The following is a 20,873-nucleotide window of genomic DNA, read 5'->3' as shown; positions in this document are numbered from 1 at the left end:
GATATCGAACAGCACCTTCGAAAATATGATTGCATTCTACTCAACAACGTTTAACAAATATATTTACACGCATTATTTTCCTCACTCTAATTAACACAAGATTCTTCCGCAAAATGTCTATGACCACGATTAAGTTACATGTAAATGAATAATGTATTTTCCATAGCATGCCAGTTTTCAATAGTCTTTGATATCAATGAGTATTTTGATATAAAAAGTTAATATTGTAACTTTTAGAAAAATATTCTAGAAGAATCAGGGGACTGTAAATCCTATAACGTCGATGACGTCGTTCCGAAAAAGCAACCGTCGGAAGACAGCGTCAGAGTTAACAATGCAATATTGTAACGTTATATTCTCAATACAAGCAACAAGAAAATGGTACATGTTATATATGAATGAAACGAGAAAATTATCACCTTTCTACCTGCAAAATGTGATCGGTTTTTGAAACGCGGCCAATTTTGGCCAATAACGTCCCTTGTCCTTCAACATATTATGTCCGGTCGGAGAAAGAAATGAAGAATAAGTGGACAGAAGTAGGGAAAAAATTTGGCTGTGTGATATTCTAAACGAATATTGATCGAGTTCATCACAAAGATCACATGTCGCGGTCTACGAAGCTTATCAATGATGTTCACATACTCCGTACACTAGTAGTCTAATACATTGTTTTTGTACCTGAAACCACGTTCCTCCCGGATAAGCTACCCATTTCCTAGCAAAACATATAGAACACCGCCATGTTTTAAAAAACAAGTGTTTGGATGTCTAACAATGATCTTAAGATATTGCAGTTTTGTGAAACACCTATGATGGATCTTATAAATAATTAGGCATTAGCCTAGTCGTAAGATAGTTTTGTGAAACTGGCCCCTGATTTTAGTCGTAAGATAGTTTTGTGAAACTGATAAAATGACGTAAGTTTTTTCTCCAGTAGATTTCTATTTGATAAAATGACAAAGCTTTTTTTTTTTTTTTTTTGCTCCAGGAGAAATCGCACTCAAATCTTTAGGACAGAAATGACAAAGTTTTTCTGCTGGAGAACTCGTATCCAGATTTATCCGATAAAATGTTTGTACGAATTCTCCTGGGTACGAGTTCTCCACAAGTCTCTGATATAGATCACGAATAAAAACCGTTTGACTTGTTTTTGTTATAAACATCTAGTAGATCACAGAAACGTTTTAGATATGGTATTGTAATGTGATTGGTCCAAAAGTCTTATAGCGGCATTTTCAGAAGTTTCGTCCTTTTCACCAGCCGGTCACAGTTTGTTTGTGCTAGGCCTAGTTCAGTAGTTGCAGCATGGACTTTGACTTTTTTGAAGCACTGCCTCCGATATTGATGTCCGCTGCTTTCATTGGCGTCTTGCCTTTTGGCCAGAAAGCCTGGATGCGCGCTGATTTATCAATAACAACTGCATGGGGATTAGTTTGCATATTGTGCCCTAAGTGTGTTATGCAATATCAAGTAAGCCCCAACATAGACACTTGAACAGGTTGGGAACACTTCCCCTATAGCGAGATATTCTCGCTAAAACGCGATTATCCCTCTCTAGCGAGAATAAATATATCCCGTACAACCGAGAAAAACACCCGTGGAGTACATCTCTTTGTGTTTCACGTGAAAAGAAGAAAAAGTGCTAAAATGTGGGATACTTCTGCAAATATATTAATCAAAACAAAAACACTCACGATGTGTATTGGATTTCAGACTGCTTCCCTTTTACGCAGCAACTTTGACATGCAATTTCATGACTATGTTGTCAATTTCATAGAAACAATTCACATCATGTTGAGTGCGTGTCTCACTTATTCAGCGTTGCACGGGATTTGACATTATTTTCAATGAAGACGCAAAAACACCTGTTTGTGGTAATGTTTATTTCTCGCTAAAGAGGGATAATCGCGTTTCAGCGAGAATATCTCGCTATAGGGGAAGTGTTCCCAATTTGTTGAATCAAATATAATAAGCCATTTCTTTTAATACTTATGCTGATATGTCTTACGGCGTGACCGTCTTTGAGGGCGCAGGAATAGACATTAACTTTTCATCTCACTTGCCCTTCGGGCAAGTAAACTCTTAAGTTTTACTTGTCCGAATGAAAAACTTAGTTGTCCGAAATATTGTAGACTCTAACAAGCCTGTCAACCAGTAATTCTAATGATCTTAATTATCTCTCTCTGTCAATTGGTGATACAGTACGATCTACTAGAATGGGACTTTGCTATAATCTGACGATTCGTTAAAGAAAACATCACTATATGAAGTTGGATTTTACTTTCTAATATTTTATATTCATCAAGCTTAACACAATTATTATGATAATCACATTTTCTACTAAAAATATCACTTGCCCCATTGGGCAAGTGTTTATTGAGTTTCACTTGTCTGATCTGGGTTTTCACTTGCCTCGGGCAATCGGACAACCATTAATGTCGATCCCTGGGGCGAAGCAAAAAGTATTGACATTAGTATAATAGATATAGATCCATAACAGGACAAAAAATATCCTGAAGTTAGCACCTAACGTGTGAGGGCAGAGCTCTCTCAGAGCATCCTAACTTTGGACACTTGATCCGCCTATTCACTGAACATGAGAAATAATATGTATACGGTGTGACCATTGGACCAAGCGAAGCATGAAATGGTCATTGGCGTGCCCCAAATGATAATCATAATTCCGTTAAGTATGATAAATCATAATTCATTTAAAAATGTATTTTATTTATGAAATTCTCCTTGCACTAAAGGCCCAGTAACATCTAAATATGAAAGGGGAACATATGAGGATAGACAAAGGATCCGCCCATTCATTTAACGCCGGGAATATAACGGCAGCAGACGTAAATCGTGCATTGTGACGTCACATTTAGCCTCGACTTTTTTCTCTTTCAAATCAAACATTTATAAACAACAATACATCCCGTTTGCAATTTAAAAGACAGTTAAAAAAAACAAAACTAACCAACAAATTCAAAGTGGTAAAAACGTAAGTGTATTAAAATATATTGTATATTTTTATTTAAAGAAACTTGTGAACTCATTCATCTATTTAGTCACATTACTGTAACAGTAATAATTATCCCATTCATTTTTAACAAACTAAGTGTTTGAATTACAAATTGCACGTCAGTCTTGTATTTTTGGCATTCCAAATTAAAACACGAATAACCGACTTACCGTAGAAGCAACTAAAGAACAAAACAATATGGCAGCGCCCATATGGATCACAAAATTTTCAGTGAGCGTATGTAGAGATTATCTCTATTCCTTTGCTGATTTTCAAAATTTTTCTTTTACATACGTGTTACCTTTAGAGCCTTGCTTCGTGGACGGGCCAAAGGCCTGTCCGAGCTTCGCTTGGTATAACGCAATAGATGTGTACAGTGCATTGTGACATCATATTCAGCGTCGGTGTTTAGGAAATTTACAAACATAGGAGACATGGTGTACATATTGTGTTAATTGAGGAGTGATATTATATGATTAAGAAAATATGATTTACGTGCTTTTATGGATTTCATGTAACATCTCAGAACGACATGAACTAGGGTAGACTCATTTAACTGGCAACACCTCCTAAGTTGCTTGGAGTAGTTTCATCAGTAAAGTTTCCATCCATCTACAGATGTTTTCTACCTTTAAGAAAAAATGAAACTTCGGGGGCATATTATAGATAATTATAAGAAAATTCTGCAGGAACGAAAAAAGGTGTGCAAATAAAAGCCAAATTTTAACATGAAATCTGAGCAGTTTTTGTATAAACTACAATATTTCATTTGTATTTTGATATTTTTTCATTTGGGAAAGTTTCCAGTAATATGTGATACTACAGCTCTCAGAATATATATAATTTAATAAGATTCTTTCTTCATCTAAGGGTGAAAATCTTGCCGGAATGAGAAAAAATGGGCTAATACAGTGATTCATTTTGGCGTGCGTCCTGCGTAAATTACGCATTGAATTTGCTCAGGACGCATGATTTCAATAACTGCATCCCAGCGGACGCATGAACATTCAAAATTATATGAAAATGTTTTCATTTCCCCCCGGTAATTGTATGAAATCTAAGCTCCAGAACGTACTACACACCCGAGATATTCCGAATTAAGAATATTGATATTTCATTGGTCAACTCGCATTGCATTAACCAATGAAACCAAATGATATATAAGGCATTACGACGGGTAAACAAAAGTGGGAACTAGAATTTCCTCGCATATAATGCGATTCCACCGATTTTTTTTTTTTATGTTTTAAAACTTCCTAATCAGGGAAAGTTAACAACAGTTTTGCAAAGTGATATGAATGATGATATTGTCAGTAACTATACACGGGTAAAAAACAAATGCGGAGTCCCCGAAATCAAACGTCAGTCCTGAAAGTGAAAACGAATTAGAGGTTGAGAAAATTCGAAAGGTGAAAAAAAATGTCATCAAAAATGACTTACACTTTATTCTTGGCTAAGATTTGAGAAAAATGAAGAAAATGGAGAAAAAATTATTTATTGCAGCATTTGCACAGAACAAAAAAACTAAATGGCATTAACAAAGTAGCTAGGAATAAAAACTTCCATCATTCAACTTTAAGCACCTGAAAATCATTTTGCAATATGAACTAGCTACGAACAAGCATTTTCTGCAAATGATGGCTTGTAATAAAAAGCGAACTATTCATTCTCTAGAAGGGGGTGACAACACTAAGCTTCTTCCTTAACTTGGTTTGTTTATACCTGTGATTGTCAGGCTGTTTGTTTGAAATAATGAAATTTGGACTCATTGGTTTTAGCATGGGACTCATTATTGTAATCAAGGGGAGTCCGCTGGACTCATGATAACCATTTTCAAAATGAATCACTGCTAATATTTAGGTAAAATCAAAGGATAGGTTAACATCCCCCTCAAAGGTGTAAAAAACAAGGTAAACAGTGACTGACAATTACCTTTTCAGAACAACACAATCAACAAAATCGAGGTTAAATATCTTTTGTTCATGATCCTAAGTAATCCATTCTTTACAATCATCAGGCACGCTTGATGATCAACAATCACTTTTTCGTTGACCAATCAGAAGACCTATTTAGAAGCCGATCAATAAGAATATCGAAGCTAATTCTGAGAAAATGATAAATGGATCTCTGGGTTAAATTTAACTCGTACATTTTATACATTGGACACTTGTGGTTGGTTATGTTCAGATGCAATAAATAGGTTTTTGAAATAATTCCGAAAGAATTTTAAAAATATCAATGCTTTTAAACTGACAAATTTTGCTTTTGTATTTGATAACTTTAGATTTAAACATAGAGAAGTGCAAAAATGAATTCTAACCTTCAAATTCGCCATCTGTGCAAATGCACCACACAGGTCCTGATCACTGGGTTATGTCATTTCAAAATAAATTGCATTGTGAATAATTAAGCAGCACTGAAATTCAATTGAATTTAACCCAGGGAAACAATAAATCGTATGTGCTGTTGAAAATTTTCGAAAACCAGCAATAAAACAATGGTTATGATTGTGGTTCATTTGTTATTACCAACATAGCAGAGATTTGTTTTAACAATATGACAACAATTTGAATTTAAATCTGAGATTGTTGCCAATAAAGTGTGGGAACATCTAGTTAGTTGCTTAGAGCATGGCCATTTTACTAAATTTCAACAAGAAACTATGAAGAATATTTCAACTTTGATATATAAAACTATGAAAATATAGTGTATTTGAAAAATAGAAAAAAATCCCAACAGTTGCACCTCATCAACAAAATACATTGTAGCCATCTAATATTATGGATAACACAAAGTGGTTGTATAGTGTCTTTACTGTTTATTTGATGTACTGACATGCCTTTTGATTCCTCAAGGAAGATAAGGCTGTAACAACACTCCTCCAGCGCACACGGTCCTGGCTGATCCTCATCAGCTCGGCCCAAGTCATTCCAGCGGTCTTCACCTCAGTTTCAACACTTCTGTGCCATGTCTTCCTTGGTCAGTCGACCCACTTTCCGTTTCCCTTGCACATTCCAATCCAGGGCCTCCTGGTGACGTTTGATGCAGACTTTCTTTACTTACCCCAGTCTGAATTCCAGAGGATGATCTAAAAATATATATACAGTCATTAAGTTCTCTATCATTAACACTTTTTAGTAACATTAAAATAATGATTTTAAATTATCTAGAATTTAATATAATAGATTAATATTTACCAAAAGAGAAAATTCAAACTCTTACCGTAATCACTGTTCTAATAGAAACATTGTTGGATTTGGCATCTTCATGAATTTTGCTTATATATATAGCTCCAAACCCAGCAGAACAACTCACAGAATAATTAACAAACTCCATCCAATTGTACCACTGGAAACTCTCACACCCATACACAAACAGTACTGACCTCTCACACTCCTCTCTCCACCAATCAGCATTCATCCCAATGAATATGAAGGGGATAAATTCCAATAAAACGGCTAATGATGCTACTTCATGTGTAATGTAATGAAATGGTGAATGATAAAATTAAATTATATTAAACATGAAATAATTTATCCGGTGACAGAATTATCATTTTAATGCTTTATTTATTATGTGAATAAAGGAAGGAATTTTTCAACCTTGCTTCTACTCGCTGTATTCAGGTACTTTTGTCCATTGTCTGTCACATTTCTGTGAAAATAAATTCTTGTTACCTCTAAAAGTACTTTCTAACTTGTTTTAGGTTAATGTGATGACAGCATAAATTTGTACCTTTCAATAGCCATCTTAGCTGCAATAATGTAGCCCTCTCCGATTTGGGGGGGGGGGGGGGGGGGTCAGAATAAAAAAAATCGGTTAGGGCTACATTATTGCAGCTATAGCCATCTGAATTCCATCAAGGAGGCTTCAGGCATACTGCCCAGTTACAAAATGAGCATTTTCCTTGGATTTTAATGTCAATAAATATTAAATACATGTAGTTCCATTTTGTGATATATACTGACATTTTATTCCATCAAGCTATTTTCATTTACAAAGAATGATAACAATTTTATACATTAATAATTGTATCTATTTTGAAATGAGATTGTTTACATTCATGAATGCAGCTTGTGCTATATGTATTTCTTGGAAAGAAGGAATATGATTTTGCTCGTTCCTAATGACTGTTAGGTCTTCCTTTGATGAATATTACCATAATTATGCTACTAGCTTGCTATGCAAAGGCCCAATTCTTGCACATTTAGAATTAGTTTACAATAATTGCAAATTGAGGATTTCATGTATTATGATGGACAATAAGTCATGTAAATTTGTACACAGTCAGCGTGATTAATGATAGCTCAATTTTTCATGCATATTTAATAGGGCTTGTTGTTTGATAATGCTTTGATGTTGTCATCACCATCAGCTGTTGACGTGGGGGGGGTTTGGTGGGGTGTCATGTGATTGTTTGTTTAAGAGAGTAGAACTTCGATATCGCCCATGCCCATATGTCGTGTGTTGAAAGCAATACTAGCTTTCATATGGATTCAAATATCTCAATTTGATTTTTTTATTTTCAGGTCAATGGGGAACTTGATTCAGAGCATGAGTATTTTTACAGACTGTTTGGTTTTGTCTTGCTCAGCACATCACTGTTTGCAGTCTTCACACAAAACTCTTCAGATCCCACTGTCAAGGTCACTTTTCTGTGGTCTCGGGTCATTGTAAGTTTCTGTCACTTGTATGATAATGATATCGGAAATTTATTTTAATCAAAAACTGCTTGTAGTAAATTGGAAAGACGATCTATATACATGTAGTCAATTTGGTTGGAAAAGAATGGCCGTTTACTTCATGTATAATTATATTTTACTCATTGCTAGATCAAAATTAAAAAAAAAAACAACTTTCTGTATGATGTCATTTTGTATGAAGGCCATATCAAACTTAAAAAATTTGATTGTTACTCTGAAAATGCCAGAACTATGTTATAATTTAGCATTTACTTTTTCAGTCAACCAGTGTGTACATTTTGAATCGTGTATATTCCCATTACAACATAATGAAGACTCCCCAGTGGAATGACAGGGTTTGTATTTTCACATGTGGTCAATCCTTTACACAATAAACTGTTTAGTAATGGTCAGACCTTTACTAAAACTCCACAACTGATCATTCAGGCCAACAGAATCTTGTAGAGTTTGTAGCTAACGTTGAAGCAACATTAACTGTCATTTTGGTGTCGGAAATTTTTGTTGCAAAATTGTGATTTACTATATCAATGACAAAAAAATAAGGTTTATAAACTTTTGTTATTAATAGTTGGGTTATAAAACCTATTCAGAGGCTCTGAATGTAGCAAAATTACATTATTGTCTTCCCGTACAAAAATTGATTCCTATATAAATGGTTTTTATAAAATCTTAAATGTAGTTTTAATTTATTTAATGATTATGGTTAAAGTTACATACAAAACTATCATACATGTAATAACATATTTCTAAAACAAAATAAAAATTTTAGATTTAAATTTGATATTGCTTTATGTATGTGTTCAATTTTACTCGGTCTACTTCACACAAAGTTCTAAAGAATTGGAGACAGGTCATTCAGTATTTGAATATATCATGCCAGTGATAGTTTTGTTATTGATGTGTTAATTTTTTTTTTAAATTATCTGGAAAGTTAATTACTGATGACTGTAACTGACACAATGCAAACAATTTCAATTATCAGGTTTCGTATAAAAAATATCTGTTGATTACATTGAGATAAAAGTAGAGTTCTTTATATATATACATGTTTTATTCTAAATTGGTGTGTGTTAAATCATGTTTATACAGTTTCCCTATTACCCCCCTCCCTCACCCTATAAATGTAGCACCCTGTAACAAAACACGAAATTATACACAACAATTACAACTGATGTACGAAAAATAAAAGTGTAAACTTCAAATAAAAATATTTACCCACTGTCCAAAGTTGTACATGTAACAACATGTGTCTGAAATAAGAACAATATGACTCACTTTCGGTCTCTTTAAAGTAATTATGGTTATACCAGTAGAGCTACTCTTGTTCTTTGTAGTTCATACATAATATACATGTACACGTGTAATGATCTCCGAAAGACGAACACTTACAGACAGGTGTATGTGACAAATAGAATTGTAAGAAATTGCTCTAGTCATATATCATGATGTATTCACATGATATCTTGTCATGATTCCTACACAGGGATTAAGTTCATTTTGACCCGAAACTCCTCATAACCATAAATAAAGATTACGAGGAGTGTCGGGTCAAAACAAGTTTAACCCCTGTGGATTCCCACTGTAACTTTATTTTTGTCATGTTGTGACAAAAGGGAGGTAACTCTGATATTACCTTTATGCGAATTGATTGATTACATGTGATTGTAGAGTTGGTATTTTGGGACCTATGGGGACACTTTGTGGTTCCTTGGAAGCCTTTACCATACCCTGCGATGTCAAGACTGGGGAAGTACTAATGAATCCAATTCCAGACTGAATCTCCATCTCAGAATTGACACCATAATGACTTTTTTCATGGCCCTAATGTACTTTGCATTTCCGGGACATGTATATAGACTTCAGGTATGTGTTCACTGTATGAATTCTAGGTACACAGCTTTTCTCTCTGGATTTTATTTGAAAATTTCCTCTTCATGCTGAGATTTATTAGTCCCCTACCGACGAAGTTGAAGGGGACTATAGGTTTGGACTCCATCCGTCTGTCAGACCTGCAAATCAGTTTTCCGCACTTTTTTCTCTGTTCTTGCAGATATTTATTTTATATTTGGTATGTTGCTTTTCCATAACAGTTACAGATCAAGTTTGAATTTTGCCTTGGTCAAAGTTTGAATTTTGCCTTGGTCCATTGATTTTTTCACTAAGTTACGACTCTTGGATTTAGAAAAATAGCATGAATTATTTAAGGTAATTCCCCATACTACGTCAAATAACGTTAGAAATGTTGTTCACGAGTCATGAACGTTATCACACATTCAACAAACCTGATGGCATTTTGGTGAATTTTGTAGACTGTATTAGGACTGATTGTTTGAAAGCAAACAACAAAAATTTAGAATTAAAAAACAACAACATACGAATCGCAATAATACAAACAAGCCGGTTCGAAACAAAACAACAATCGGGAGAGAAAATGCTTATAGTTGTATACATTGCGAAGTCGTAAACTCTTCATACTATCTATTGTAGGCCATTTCTTTTGTGTGATTTCTGATCATTAATGACGGGTAGAAATATCGAATCTCCTATACACCAAATTTTTGTTTGATACATGTACTGACAGTCACATATTTTTGTTATGTTTTCCTTATAATTTATTTAAACTTGAAAGAATATGATTGATGTCGTCATGATCTAAATAAAATATATGCATAATCTAAAGCTATATGACATTGTAACCCCCATTTCAAAATTTTTATATTTATTTACATGACAGAAATCGCTTTCATGGCTCTCTGAATCCATAATAAATGTGCATATCTCTGTTGTGTTTAATGGTTTCAGGGTGTTCAATTTAGATCGTACGCTGACAGATTTGTCACATATTTAGGCCCTATCTCTAGGCCTAGGTGTCGTACGTTTGTGTTCTTGTACGTACAGTATGGATCATAGGTTGTAATGTAATTTTCTTTTATCTAAAACACTCTTCTGGCCGGACATGACCTTCACTGATGTTTTTATTGAAACGTCTCAGAATGTACGCGATAGTTACATGTCGTTAACACTCACATCGCATGGCTGTATCGTATTGTTAAAAACTATCAGGAACTAAAAATTACCAAGGGGGTGAAAAATGCAGAATTTGGGTGTTTTAAAATATTCGAATTTCCCTAAATTTGTAACTTGAGCATAGGTTAGCATTCTCTGAATGAGTGTTAAAAATGTAAAAATCATTCTAATCTAGATCACTTTTGTCCAACAAGATCTGACGACATAATTTTATTTTTTCATCTATTGTAACGTCACGTCAGTGTTTATGTGACGTAGGCCATAGTAAAGTTAGGATTTTTCTAACTTCAAGCCCGATCCCTAAAGCTTCCAGCAATCATTTTCAATGAAAGTGGCTTTTAGTTGTTTGAAGCTTTAATGTTTTAAACTGTTTTTCAAAAACCACCCTGTAATATTTCTTGAAATGGTAATTTAGTCATGTAAATGATGAATGAAACATGTTTGCAGAGATAGGAATTTCAGACACTATTTTCCAATATGCGTTTTTTTTCAAGGTTTTTAACCTAGAGGGGGTCATTGGGCTCTCAAATTATCCGATACCCTATCTACTTTTTATGTCAAATGATTGCTGGAGTGTAAAGGTAAAACATATTGGAATGTTTAAAAAATCTGTAGGTTTTTGAAAACACAATTTTCCGGATATGGTAAGCTATGATTAGTCATTTTTATCACTTTGAAACCAAGAGCATGGTTCAGTAGATGAAAAATTATTGAAAATAGTTAAATGCAATACATTTTCTTCAGTTCATATGAAAGAAACACATTTCTATCGTTTAAATAAAGACAGTGCCTTAAAATGTATGTGTATTTACACTGCTTCTTTTAAAGTGATGTGTTCTATTTTTAGAAGTGACTGTACTCTGGGAAAGGCCGCAAAACATTTTTCGTCGGGAATTTGGTCAATATACATCCTCGTCAAAATACATGCAAATTTTGATAGAAATCTGTAGGTTTTTCAATATACACAAAATTTGATTTTCAAAAGATTGAATGGCATACGAAAAAACAAATTTCAACAGAAACATTGCATTTAAGATACTAATTCCCGATAATCTTCCTTTGGATTGCATTGTTTTTATGAATTACTTGTTTAGATTAAACAAATGCAAGGTAACTTTGGATTGCGTTGTTTTTATGAATCACTTGTGTAGATTAAACAAATGCAAGGTAACTTACATTTGGACTGGTACCAGTTTTCTGACAGACATTTATTTTCAGCTGTATTGTAGTAAACTCAAACAGATGAGCATAGAACACTGATACCGCATGTGAAAGCATTAGTAAGAGTTATCTCCCTTAACACATGATGCGCCATCTAAACTATATACATTTATGTGTTACATGTATTCTTCAGGGCATCTTTCAATTTTCTTTGAAAGTTTTTTAACATGTATATATGCAATGTGAAAATAATTATGTGATGTGGCTAATGTTAACAGAGAATAAAAATAACAAAACATCAAAAACTACACATAAATACACTGAACACTACAACAACACTAAAATTTACAAATGTATTTACACTGCAGACTACATGTTTTTGGTTTTTAGGCTTGCAAATCAATGCTAAAGTGTAAATACGTTTGTAGATTTAATGTAGTTTAAGGACTTGGTATATTCATATGTAGTTTTTGTTGTTTTGTTGTTATTCACCACTGGGCAGGAAAAGTTCAAATCTACATGAAAGCTTCCTGACATAGTATATAATTATTTAAGTTTGTTAAAATCGTGGTCCCTGCGGATAGGATGATGCCACAATAGGGAATCAAAGTTTTACATTTGAATATTTGGGAAAAATCTTTTAAAGATTTTCTTCTCAAAAACTACTGGACCAGAAAAGTTGAAATTTACATGAGTAAAATATATCAGTAAGGTGGGGCCACAAAAGGGGATCAACGTTTTATATAGTGATATGTAGGAAACTTTTTAAAAATATCTTATGAACTTATTTAAGGTAGGGGATTCATGTTTTGTCTATACATTTTTTATGAAAAGAGCTTTTACATGTATGTGATGCAATGATGTGTGATCTTGTGACCTTGACCTGGAATTTTGACCTACTTTTAATAAAAATTACCTATTCAGTATGTCCAGAACTATTTACGGTAGATCTTTCATGTCTTGTATATATATTTCTAATGGCAAGATAATCAAGAAAAAACAAAAATAGGAGGGGTCATTTAGAAATCTTCTCAAGAACCACTGGACCAGAAGAGTTGAAATCTACATGAAAGCTTCCTGCAGACATAGTGTAAAGAACAAGGTACGGTTTTAACCAAAATCTGCCCTGTCAAGAAAATTCACCAAAATACTAAATCTGGTATTTGAGAATGTGCCATTTATGAAAATGACCATTGTTATTCTTTATCTACCATAGCAACTGTAATATATTCAACGGAAAACTTTATATTAAACTGACGACGTCATCTACTTTGATGTTAATTTTGACGTAATATATGAGAGTTCTCCCCAAGCGATGTTTTGAGTAGGAAAATAAAAATTGTATCACACATAGAAGTATTAATTTTTGATAAATGCGAAATTATTGGTTTTTGTACTGATTTGAATGAGTATTAAATGGAATTGAAACCACATCAGATATGCTGCGCAGGGGCAAAAACTGCAGGTTTTCGCGGAAAGCTTTTCAGGTGCGGAAATATAATGGTCCGAACACATTTATTTACTGGTAACAGCGATTTCTTATTTCTGTCTCCAACTTCCTTTATTGTGGCGGATTTTAAGGAAAAAAAATATATTTATATTTGTTGGAGTCTTGCGTGCATTCGGGAAAAAATGACGAAATTAAAGGTGGCTCAAATTCAAATCACTGAATTTTGTGCGAAGTTTGGGTTATCACCAATGTAATTCTTCACGAATCAGAACACAATGGAATTCATCGGTATTTGTTTTTAATTGATATACGCAATGTTCCATGAACCTTGATGATAAAACATCATAAATGTATATTCTCAATATCATATGCGTGGCATTTGAAGCAAAATGTCATTTCATAGGTATACTCAGGAAAAAAACGCAGTGTATCTGAAAAACTAGAAACACAACTTCAAAGGGGAAATAATTATGAAACGATTACGGAGAGCAGTGGTAGAGCATTCACTCTGTAACCGGGAGGTATAGTGAGTTCGAATCCCGCTCATGTCATGGCCACGTCGAATCTGAGACGTAGAGATAGACCTACATGTGCTTTTCGACAAAAGTGAGAATCACGGGTCTTTCAGATAGGCACCTGATGCCACCCTGAGTGTGTCCAGGGGTCCGTGTTTCCCCTACTATTCATTTTGTATTCTTTATAGAATTTATGCAAATTGATCACTATTCGATATCTTCAGCTTTTCATGACCTTAAAAATGGGAGTCTTGTGTCACAACAGGCGTTGGCACGTTAAAAAATTCAATGCTATATAGCTTTGAGTGCTAAGCATAGGTTTTATAACAGTGTAGTACTTCACATACAGCTGATGACCTCTCAATTTTTAGTGAAAAGTTCTCGAAAGGACGTGAAATAAGCAAACAAAACATGAAAAACTTTTGAAGTCAAAATACTTCTCTCTCTCTCTCTCTCTCTCTCTCTCTCTCTCTCTCTCTCTCTCTCTCTCTCTCATGAATATACCATGCTTCCAAATGACAGTCTCTCATGCACATATTCACACACTCTCACTCACCACTATCAGGCTCAGATTTCTCCACACAAAAAAACGTCAATGTGTTCCGATCAGTATGACTGAGCGATACGAAGCATGTACACTCCAAACACTTTTCGCCAAAGAAATCCTCTTCAAAGTTGTTGTAAAATACAATTCAATAGTTTATACAAGAGAGATAAACCTTAAGACTTGCCCCCCCCCCCCCCCCCCCCAACCAATCAAATATAAACTGCATTTTCTCATTATGCAAGTATATACATACATACACCGTATCCCCATGGGATCCGGGTTAAAATAGGTCCTTGGTACCCCTTGCTTGTCGTAAGAGGGGACTAAATGGGGCGGTCCTTCGGATGGGACTGCAAAAACCAAATTCCCATGCCACAGCAGGTGTGGCACAATAAAGATCCCTCCTTGTTCAAAGGCTGTAAGCGCCGAACATAGGCCTAAATTTTGCAGCCCTTTACCGGCAGTGGTGACGTCTCCATATGAGTGAAATATTCTCGAGAGGGACGTTAAACAATATTCAACCAATATACATACATCGAATATTAATTATCTTTAATGGAAAAAAACAAAATTTTGACGGAATGCTCAATACTGCGAGTCTATTATATCCATATGTTGTGTATTCGCTTTGTGAAACCCCCTCCCCCGAACTGCATTTTATAGTAAAGAAAAATAGATGAAATGTAATTGTAAGTGATACATTGGATACATGTATTCAACCCACTCCAATGATACCAAAATCCCTATTTTTGTATTTCTCAATGTTTTCGAGAAGTCACCACCCCCCCCCCCCCCCCCCCACCCCCTTCTCGTTTAAAAAAAAAAGAAAAAAAGATCTATGTGTTGACCTATAATCTATTTCAATCATTGTAAATTAAAATACATATCGTAATACGAGTAACACATATAGCAAATTATCTTTCAGGCACCATAATTATACCATTTAAAAATAATTTTAATGAGTAACATATTTTTAATTTCTTCTAATAAAAAGTGCCTTGCAGGAAATGTATATTAATCTTAGCTACACAAACTGTTTTTGTTTTGTATTTTGTTTTCAAAAATGAAAGTGAATTTGTGCTCCCCAAACGAAATAGTTTTGTAACCATTGCAGATATAGTAGAACACTGAACCAGAACACCCCCACCCACCCCCCTGCCCAAACATCAGATGAATTTTGCACCACTCTGTATGTCACAGATTTTCATGACGTGTGAGTTGTATGTATAGAGTGCGTAAAATTTTATGTTCGTGAATAACCATCGTATACTTTCTGACAAATAAATTGTTGTCTTTTAGAAATATAGAATTTTACACTCGCACTAAATACGTCACTGATGTACGTACGTACCTATTCAGTGGATATTGTCGTCTGCTGTTACATGTAATATACCACATGCCGTTTCCCATTTAATCAAATGAATGGGAATGGTAAAAAATAATGCTTGAATCTTCAAGGAATATATTGTTTATTAAAAGAATCACCCATCGTTATATGAAATGTTACAGTAGTTTACCTGGTATGTAACATGAATTCTCACGAATCGTTGGTTGGTGCTATTTATACACCGTTGTTTACACTATAGCCATAACAACAAAAATGGCATATGGTCTGTAAGATAGGCTTAAATTTATCTGGATTTTTATTATTATGGTGATTTTAAAAAATGTCAAACTGTTTAAATAAATGAACATATATTATTTGAAAATATATTTACTACCCAAATGATTCTCGTTTCCTCTTCAACTGCCACGATCAATGCAAATTGGGTTACGGTGGCGAATTTGTTAGCATCTTTCAACTGATATTTTAACCCCTCTTCCATCGTCGCCCGGGATGACACTAAGAAGAATTGTAAGTCATTTAGTAAATTTTTAAACCATATAAAAAAAATTCCGGGCGACGAGGGAAGAGGTGTTCAATTTCACTGGTTTATCTATACAAAAACCATGAAAACAATCACAAATAGGCTCAAAGCCCTTACTTTATTTGATTGTGTATTACGCATGAGCATAGATAAGTTGATTTCCATATGCTTTTGAGAGTTACTATGAGTTACTCTTTTAGAAATTTGACAGGAAAATATCTGCAACGCAAAATAATTTTCCTCCATAAAAGGCGGGCAGAATTTGGCCAAAACCTTCTTTACTTTTTTTCAAATCAATGGCCCCAGAGATAAGAGTGGTCCACAATAGAGTTGAATTTTGGGATATATAGGAAAATTCGTGTTTTATTTGATTTTGGTTTGCTTTCAAATGGAGGATTCCATACTTGTGGCTTTTCGGCAATTTTTCTTTGATTGTACATGTAGCATGTGAAAATGAGTGACTCATTAAATTCTATCTAAGGGTGGCTTTTCTTGATATGACGTTTTGCTATATCATTGCTGCAAATTTTCCACGTGCTGCAATCCAAGAGAAATTGTCGTAAAGTCACAAATATGGAATCCTCTATTTGAAAGCAGACCAAAATCAAATAAAACACTGATTTTCCACATAGTTCCTGCCGAGAAACCATACATATACAAACCTTCCCAATCTACATCCAATGAAACAAACTGCCACGGTGGTCTAGAGGTAGAGCGTTCCCTTGCGGAAGGTCGGGGTTTGAATCCTGGCCGCAACAGACCTAAGTCATTAAAACAAATGGTGACAGTGCCACCCCCAAATGCTTGGCATCAGGTGTGAATGTCACGGGTCCTTAGAGATTACCTTAGAACTCTCACTGCTCAATGGCCGTAAACGCCGAGCATAGGCCTAACTTTAAATTTGAAGCCCTTCACTGGTATTGGTGACGTCTCCATATGAGTGAAAAATAGGGACCTTAAACAAGATACAATCATTCCAGTGAAACAATCTGCATCGACGAACTCCCGCTGGAATTCCAAAATAGAACTATAGCAGTTTGTGGAATTTTGATATTAAACTTATATAATATTGTCCATTTACACCCAATACTTACAAAATACTTAAGAAACAGTATAAAATAATCATGATTTGTATATTCTTGTATTTACGTTGTCAAGCAAACGCTTCACATTTTTTTATTTGTTTATAGCAACATTTCCATATTTTTTACTTCAATAAATCATACCAGTATAAATTTGTTCTGATGACGACCGCCTCCTGGTTGAGACCGGTCATCCAATAAATTTCATCTTGCATTCTCCTGATGTGATGGTCATCTGTTTTAGTCTTGGCAATATCTTCTCAACTGTTCATTAGGTACTTGTACATGTAGCTATTTGTCTGCCAATAAGTGACAGTATACAGTTATTGACTGGGCTCGAGGAGAACAGCTGTTTTATTTTACCCAAGAACGGATCTGTTGGTCTAAGCTGTAGGCATCATCGGTCAACAGTCTTTTTTAACAGTTGATTTTAACAGTTCCCGGTCCAACAGTCACCAAAACAGTTGAAATGTTAGACTTTTTTGTAAGGAGTTATATAAGAACTGTTTTTTAGGGGTATAACAATACATTTTATTGTACAGACTGGTGAAATAATTAAAATATCCAGTACATGTATGTTATTGTGTCGCCTGCGTTACACGCAGTGGCGACATATAGGGATCACTATCCGTCGTCGTCGTCACAAAAAATTTCTGTCACAGTTTTCTCAAGAACCACATGGGGCAACTCCCTGACATTTGGCACAGAGCATCAGTGTGGCCAACTGTATTGTGTAAGACATTTTCGAATCTGTCGCTTATCAACTTCCTATTTGCCGGGACTTAGAATTTTTTACAGCAAAAAAATTTTTTGCTGAAGATTTTATTTTATGATTAACTGAAGGACAGTATTTTTATGTACAAAAGGACAGTATTTGTAATTCCCATGCTGAAGGACAGTATATGTGATTTCAGAACAGCACTAATTATGATTTTTCTTGAGAAACAGTAAATTGGATATATAAAAAGACAACAAGACTAAGCAGTAAACCCAACAGATAATTACTTATGGTTATTACCATTGTCTTGAAGAGCACAGTAAAGGTTGATACATATCTTCAAACATATGTTTTCATTCAGTCTACATTTAATAAATGTCTTAATTTCAAACAGATTCTCCCACAAATTCCATTGCATAATAATGTCTCATCTTTCAATTTCAATTAAGTTATCGTTAAAGAATGTTTAGTAATTCTCAAAACCTTTAAAAGGAGTATTAAACTGACAAAAACCATTTGAATAATTTACTTTTTCAACATTATATGTGATATATTACATATAGAATGAACTAGCAGGAAGACATGTTTTTAGCAGGCGACACATGTCTTCCGGGGAAGACTTAATACTGCGTATTCAGGTTTCAGGAACTCTGCCTCTCATTATGTAAATTGTTTATCTGTATTCTTGGCAAATTTGAGTTTTCTGATAATTTTGGCCATTCATTCGCCAATCAAATGAAAGCATGGATGTATTTATCACCATTAGATTTGATTTCTCTTTGTTTATTTTTTACTGTGGATAGGTGGATGGCAGGCTTGGCAAACTTCATCTTTCTTTGATCCGCACTGTGGCAGCATTCCTATTTGGGTCATGTGTCATTTCAGCATCAGCCACAAGATTTAGGAGTGCAGCAGATAAACTTACTTTTCTGACTTGTCGTATTCTTGTAAGTATATGTCTCTTCAGAATGAATGTTACTACAATGTTGTACTGTACACATAAATCAGTAGTTTTCATGATTATAACCAGATTGATGTCCATTCACATGTGGAAAAGGAAATATCTCTTACATGTAGCATATTGTGCTTGTGTTTGGTTTTCCATGATTTTAAGGACGTACACGATGTTTCTTACATTTTCTTTAAAATCATTTTTTCATCTCCTGGATATGAAGAGTTCTTGTATGGTTTCCAAAATACAAATATAGGTTGAACTTTTTATGTTGTAGTAAATTTCACAATACTTTGTATATGTATATCGACCTGCGTTGCTTTGTGGTTAGATAACCGAACTAGTAATGCAAAGGTCCCAGGTTCGATACTCATGTTTCAAAGATTTTTCTCTCCTTAGCTACAGTAATGAACAACTTACTGTAATACTTGAGAGCTGATTTTAATTTTGAATTTTTCACTTGCAACAACCAGGAACTATCAAGATATGCTACATATAACTCTAAAACAGACATGGTAATATAACCCTGGCCAAGATATATTTTAGAAATGAGATAGAATGCAAGTGAACCATACTTAAGATATCAAGACAAATTATATACTATTGAGACATGTCACACATGTCCTAAAATATTTAATGTATTTATAATCAATCCAGTTAATTAATGATTTTTTTTTAATTACAGACAAACTCCAGCATAATAACATTCCAACTGATAGCACAATTTTTCCAAAGTAATTGGAGTGTGTACCATGTATACTTCAGCATAATGGTCACAGCACTGTGGACTTTTAATGCTGGACTTGGATACATGCATGAAGTTAATAGAAAGAGCAAAACTGAACATATTGAATAAACAAAGCAGAGAGTACTTACATGTATTACAGTAACATATCTTTTTTTACTGGTTTTTGTACAGATAATAAAGTACATGAATATAACAAGTCATATATAATTATCATTATTTGTGTGGAGAGAGATAGTGAGAAAGAGAGAAAAAAAGAGAGAGGTGTGTAGTAAGTAAATAGTAAGTTCCATCCGTTCCATTGAGTATCAGATTTTTTTCTTTACACCATTCTTCAGCATTCTTATATGCGATATATTTGTGTGTTTCATAAAGTAATCTCATTTGTGATATTGCAGCGGGCAAGTTTAAAGGTTTCTTAGTGCATCTTGCAGTATAAACATAATACTTCAGAAATAAAATGATATTGTGTATTGTATATCACTATTGTGTTCAATACAAACTAAAATAAAGGATTTCTTTGTAATTGTAATCTGTCGCTCAGTCTTATCTTCTAAAAATTGTTTGAATTCTACTAGAAATAGTTGGAAACAATCACATTCTCATAAAATATGTTCTATTGTTTCCTCCTCAGAGTGACAAAAGTTTCAATATTTAGAATCTATTCCTTTTTATTTTGAACAATAATGAATTTGTTGCTAAAATTTTGTTTATAATTCTGTACTGAAACCAGTGGACCTTAGTATTTTGTCACTCTGAAGGGTATTTTGTGGATTATTTTCCATTCCCTGTCCTCTACATCCAAAAGCTCACACCATTTCTTTTTGCCAGCTGAGACTTGAGTTATTTTCTTTAAGAAGTTCAAAGAAAAATTTTGATTTGTAACATTTCAAAATTGTGTCAGTATTTGTCATCATTAATGGACTTGTGAGCTTCATGATGTTTTTTCCAGGGTCTGAATTTTTTTATCCATGCTCTTACTGCATGAATAATGCTGTTGTATTCTTAAAAAATTATGCTAATGTTTGTGTAAATATCACAAAAATGTTTAAAACTAAAAAGTAAACCATCTTCATTAATAATATCATT

At 34.1% G+C, this 20,873-nt stretch overlaps 1 protein-coding gene across 1 annotated transcript; it reads left to right on the top strand.

Annotated features, from left to right (window-relative positions):
• The first annotated feature begins 1,154 nt into the window (after positions 1-1,154).
• LOC130051585 (uncharacterized) lies at positions 1,155-19,987 on the top strand. Its single transcript, XM_056153604.1, has 6 exons — positions 1,155-1,473; positions 7,546-7,689; positions 7,980-8,054; positions 9,388-9,582; positions 18,891-19,034; positions 19,725-19,987. The coding sequence occupies exons 1-6, from the start codon at positions 1,309-1,311 to the stop codon at positions 19,893-19,895; spliced, it is 894 nt and encodes a 297-aa protein (XP_056009579.1). The 5' UTR covers positions 1,155-1,308; the 3' UTR covers positions 19,896-19,987.
• Positions 19,988-20,873: the final 886 nt, after the last annotated feature.

Source organism: Ostrea edulis, chromosome 2, assembly GCF_947568905.1.
Source record: "Ostrea edulis chromosome 2, xbOstEdul1.1, whole genome shotgun sequence".
Taxonomy (NCBI): domain Eukaryota; kingdom Metazoa; phylum Mollusca; class Bivalvia; order Ostreida; family Ostreidae; genus Ostrea; species Ostrea edulis.
Note: the sequence above shows the minus strand (reverse complement) of the source record. Positions and strands in the feature narration are given on the sequence as shown.